The following is a 4,302-nucleotide window of genomic DNA, read 5'->3' on the forward strand; positions in this document are numbered from 1 at the left end:
CACACACACACACACACACACACACACACACACACACACACAGCGCTAATTGGTTTCAACTTGAATCTTTAGTATTTTTCATGTTTTAATGTTTTGTGTTTTTAGGTTTAATTTTTATTTTGAGACCAAAATCTGATGCACAAAATATATTTTTGATGTTTTGAAAATAAACATTTTATAAAATTAAATGTATTTTTCCTACTTGATTAAAATACAAATGTCCATCCATCCATCCATCCATCCATCTTCTCCCGCTTATCCGTGGTCGGGTCGTGGAGGTAGCAGTTCCAGCAGAGAGCCCCAAACGTTCTTTTCCCTGGCCACATCAACCAGCTCTGACTGGGGGATCCCAAGGCGCTCCCAGGCCAGAGAAGAGATATAATCCCTCCACCTGGTCCTAGGTCTACCCCTTGGTCTCCTCTCAGCTGGACGTGCCTGGAACACCTCCCTAGGGAGGCGCCCAGGTGGCATCCTAACTAGGTGCCCGACCACCTCAACTGGCTCCTTTCGACGCGAAGGAGGAGCGGTTCAACTCCGAGTCCCTCCCGGATGACTGAACTTCTCACCTTTTTTGATGTTTTGAAAATAAACATTTTATAAAATTAAATGAATTTTTCCTACTTGATTAAAATAAAATGTGTTTATTATTATGTGTTTTTTTCAAATGCTTCCATTGGACTTCTTTGTTTACTCCCGGAACATAGTGACATCAATGTGGAACACTGGAGCATAAAGAAGCAGCTGCCGCCCTCTGCAGGACAACACAAGAACTGCAGCCTTTAACATCCACATTATTGATTTTTAGATTATTAATCTGATTGAATTAAATCATTCTAGATATCATTGTTGAACCTATAAAAGCTGCTAAATGAGATGGAAGTATTACTCAAATAAATACAAATAATCAAAGATGCAAAACCACAATGAAAAGCAAAGCAATATTTCTTTATATTTTATTTCAGTTTTTCTTTGGCAAAATAAACAAGCAGCACCGTCTCTCTTCTTTCTATGTAAATGTAGAATTATTAAGGCATTCGATCCAAACTCCAACAAGTGATCATCATTTTAATCAAACTACACTTTTATCGTAGTTTTAAATAAACTGTAAACAGATAAAAATGTCTAAAGTATTCCACATCCCTCCGGCTGTAACAGAACCCGAACACTGCTATCGTACAAGTTAACAAATATTCACCCAGAAATACAAGATCATGTGACTTTAGATCCCTGAAGTCAATTCAAAGTGTGCTTTTCTTTAAAGTGTTTAGTGTTTTCAGTTCTTTAGTTTGTCCTCAAACAGGTTTCCTATTGTCTTCTTGGTTTTATTTTGAAGGGCAAGAACAGGAAGTCAACCTGTAATCATTATGAATAAAGTTTAGGGTGGTGTTCAAATGTAAGTCAATTCAAAGTGAAGATGTGCTTTTATTTAAAGTATTTTAGTGAAATATAAAAAGTGTATTGTTTTTCTAAAATATCAAATTAGTTTCTTTCTTTTGTTTTATTTTGAAAGGACAAGAGTTTTTCCGGTTGAATCAGAAAATTATAAATATTTCTTCATTTTCTTAACTTTTAAGGAATTGAAAAAAATATGACGACATTTTCTTTAAATTTGATTAAAACGTGTTAATCCTGAAATAAATGTTATTAAAATAAAATGATGATTTTATATATGCACTATATGACTCTCACCATCCCAGGATAGTTTCAGTCAATATTACATTTATTATAATTATTTGAATACATTTACCTGAAAACCAACATGTTCTGTGTTTATATTTAAATATTTGCAGATGTCTTGTTATTTCTTCTCTAATCTTTAATCTAACCGCTCTGAAGTGTGTCCCTCCGGCTCGCCGTAGACTCAGAACGCCACGAAGTTGGCAGGAAAGATGCCTACGCGCCCGTCGCTATGACGACCCTCCCACCAATCGTACTGCGACTCGGTCTTGGTAACCACGGTGATGCTGTCGCCGGGGACGAAGCTCAGGTCGCCGGGCTGTTGCCCTGTGAACGGGTGCGTCGCCGTGACAACGAGCTCTCCACTAGCTCCTCCCCCTCCTGGACCGGGAAAATAAACAAGAAAATGTATTTCGAAGAAAACATATAAATAAATTGATTTAAACTACGAAATAAATCATAAGAACTTACTTTAATACAAATAATAATAATAATAATAATAATCGTTATAACAACAACAAAAACAATAATACAAATAAATAAAAACATTGATTACATCTTTTTCACTTTTTTTTATGTTTTCTGTCTTACAGTAGTTCTCTATTAAATACTGTAACATGATGATATCAATGTTAGTTTTTTATATGAGAAACGTACCGTTGTTTGTTGGGTTTCTGGAGGCAAACTGGCCTAAAACAGAAAATAAGGGTTATTAAAATGAGATTTCCAGACAGATAAATCAGGAAAAAATACACAATAAATGAGTTCTTGTTGTTCTTGATTACTTTTGTAATATTATTCTTTCCCTACTTATAGAAATCTTATATGATCAGACCTTTGCATAAATATTTGAAAGGCAGTGTGTAGCTGCAGGTTGTGACCACAAGAGGGTGCCACAGCTTCAAAACTAAATCACCTATTAAACTGCAGGGAGAAGGAAAGAGGTAAGGGAGAAGGAAAGAGGTAAAGGAGAAGGAAAGGTAGGAAAGAAGGAGTAAATCAAGGAAATAAGGAGGTAGTGAGAGAACACAAGCAAAGAAGGAAAGGAGGTGATAGTAAAGGAGAGTATGTAGTGGGGAAGGCAACAAGGAGGTATGAAAAGGAAACGAGGATGAAGCAGTGTTTCAGAGTGAAGATGGACAAAGTTAAAACTCACCTGAAGTCTCCGGGATGCTCGGGTACAGGGCGTTTTTATCCGTGGTGGCTGGAGGCGGCTGGTATGCAGCTGATTGTTGTTGGTATCCGGCTGGTTGTTGTTGTTGTTGGTATCCGGCTGATTGTTGTTGTTGGTATGCGGCTGGTTGTTGTTGTTGGTATGCGGCTGGTTGTTGTTGTTGTTGCTGGTATCCGGCTGGTGGTTGTTGTTGGTATCTGGCCGGTTGTTGTTGTTGTTGGTATCCGGCTGGTTGTTGTTGTTGTTGTTGTTGGTATCCGGCTGATGGTTGTTGTTGGTATCTGGCCGGTTGTTGTAGTTGTTGGTATCCGGCTGGTTGTTGTTGGTATCCGCCTGGTTGTTGTTGTTGGTATCCGCCTGGTTGTTGGTATCCGCCTGGTTGTTGTTGTTGGTATCCGGATGACGGTCTTTGCTGAGGTGGACCTGAAGGTCTGGATGGAGGACCAGATGACTAAAGAAAGAGAGGAAAGTTACGTCAAAGTTAAGTCGAAGTCCCGATAAAGACCTCCCGCTCTTTAAACACTCCTCGGTTCAGGCCCATGTTTATGTCGAAAAACACAAATTACGGAACTGATTTTACGTAGCTATGAAGACAAAGAGTGTACGGGATTAGCTTTTGTATGAAGTCGGTGGAAAGGGCGTTGTTTACCTTGGGACGCATGTTCTTGCTGGTCCAGTCGGCGGTGTAGGCGTCGGTGTATTCGTCCAGGATGTGGTAGAGATCGTAGCATTCGGGCGGCGGCTCTACGTCACCGTTCAAAATGGCCGACGCGCGGATTTCCCGTCCGTAGAACCTGAAGCACAGAAATACTCAAATAAATAAAATACAACAATACTTGAAATGAAGGTTAGCGAGCAGGTTGTGGAAAATCCCACTCCTCCCTCCCCTCCTCCAGCTCCCTCCTGACCTGTAAAGGCAGCTCAGCTGATGCAGCTCACCTGATGCTAACCCTCTCCCCCATGAACACAGAAGCTGGCCTCACGCCACTCATCAGAACCAATTGTTTGTCTGAGTAAATAACCAGTACCTTTTCATGTCCTTTGCATTGTATCTCGTAGCAGCTTGAGTCGTTTATCTCCCTATTTTCTGTACCGTTTAGATTACATATAATTATGTTAAAAGATTACTGCTTTGCTGGAATATAATCTGTTGTTTGAACTAACTAAGATGTGTTTTACTTTCCTACCAGATCAACCAGACAACAATTAAGACAAACAAGAATCAACAAATTACAATAAAAATAATAATCTGGAACTCCTGCCTCCATGTGCCCCTCTTTAAATCCACTGCGTTGATTGTTTGATCCTTCAACCAACATCCCTCAGCACCCTATCCAGCCTCAACAGCCTCAGCACCCTCACCAGCCTCACCACCCTCACCAGCCACACCAGCCTCACCAGCCTCACCACCCTCAACAGCCTCACCACCCTCACCAGCCTCACCACCCTCA

At 40.2% G+C, this 4,302-nt stretch overlaps 1 protein-coding gene across 1 annotated transcript; it reads right to left on the bottom strand.

Annotated features, from left to right (window-relative positions):
* Positions 1–943: 943 nt before the first annotated feature.
* Positions 944–3,813, bottom strand: LOC104952190 (SH3 domain-containing YSC84-like protein 1). Its single transcript, XM_010778960.1, has 5 exons — positions 3,791–3,813; positions 3,501–3,645; positions 2,834–3,302; positions 2,335–2,367; positions 944–2,058 (listed from the first exon to the last, which is right to left on the bottom strand). The coding sequence occupies exons 1-5, from the start codon at positions 3,811–3,813 to the stop codon at positions 1,862–1,864; spliced, it is 867 nt and encodes a 288-aa protein (XP_010777262.1). The 3' UTR covers positions 944–1,861.
* Between the last annotated feature and the right edge of the window lie 489 nt (positions 3,814–4,302).

This window comes from Notothenia coriiceps, unplaced genomic scaffold, assembly GCF_000735185.1.
Source record: "Notothenia coriiceps isolate Sejong01 unplaced genomic scaffold, NC01 NC01_scaffold00019713, whole genome shotgun sequence".
Lineage (NCBI taxonomy): Eukaryota > Metazoa > Chordata > Actinopteri > Perciformes > Nototheniidae > Notothenia > Notothenia coriiceps.

What these genes read in the sequence shown, in the direction of transcription:
- LOC104952190 (XM_010778960.1), bottom strand. Translation starts at nt 3,813, where the DNA reads ATGGGGGAGAGGGTTAGCATCAG. An exon ending in GGGGAGAGGGTTAGCATCAG is followed by an intron (nt 3,646 to 3,790) that starts GTGAGCTGCATC and finishes TCTGTGCTTCAG; the next exon opens with GTTCTACGGACGGGAAATCC. An exon ending in CAGAAACCCAACAAACAACG is followed by an intron (nt 2,059 to 2,334) that starts GTACGTTTCTCA and finishes TTCCCGGTCCAG; the next exon opens with GAGGGGGAGGAGCTAGTGGA.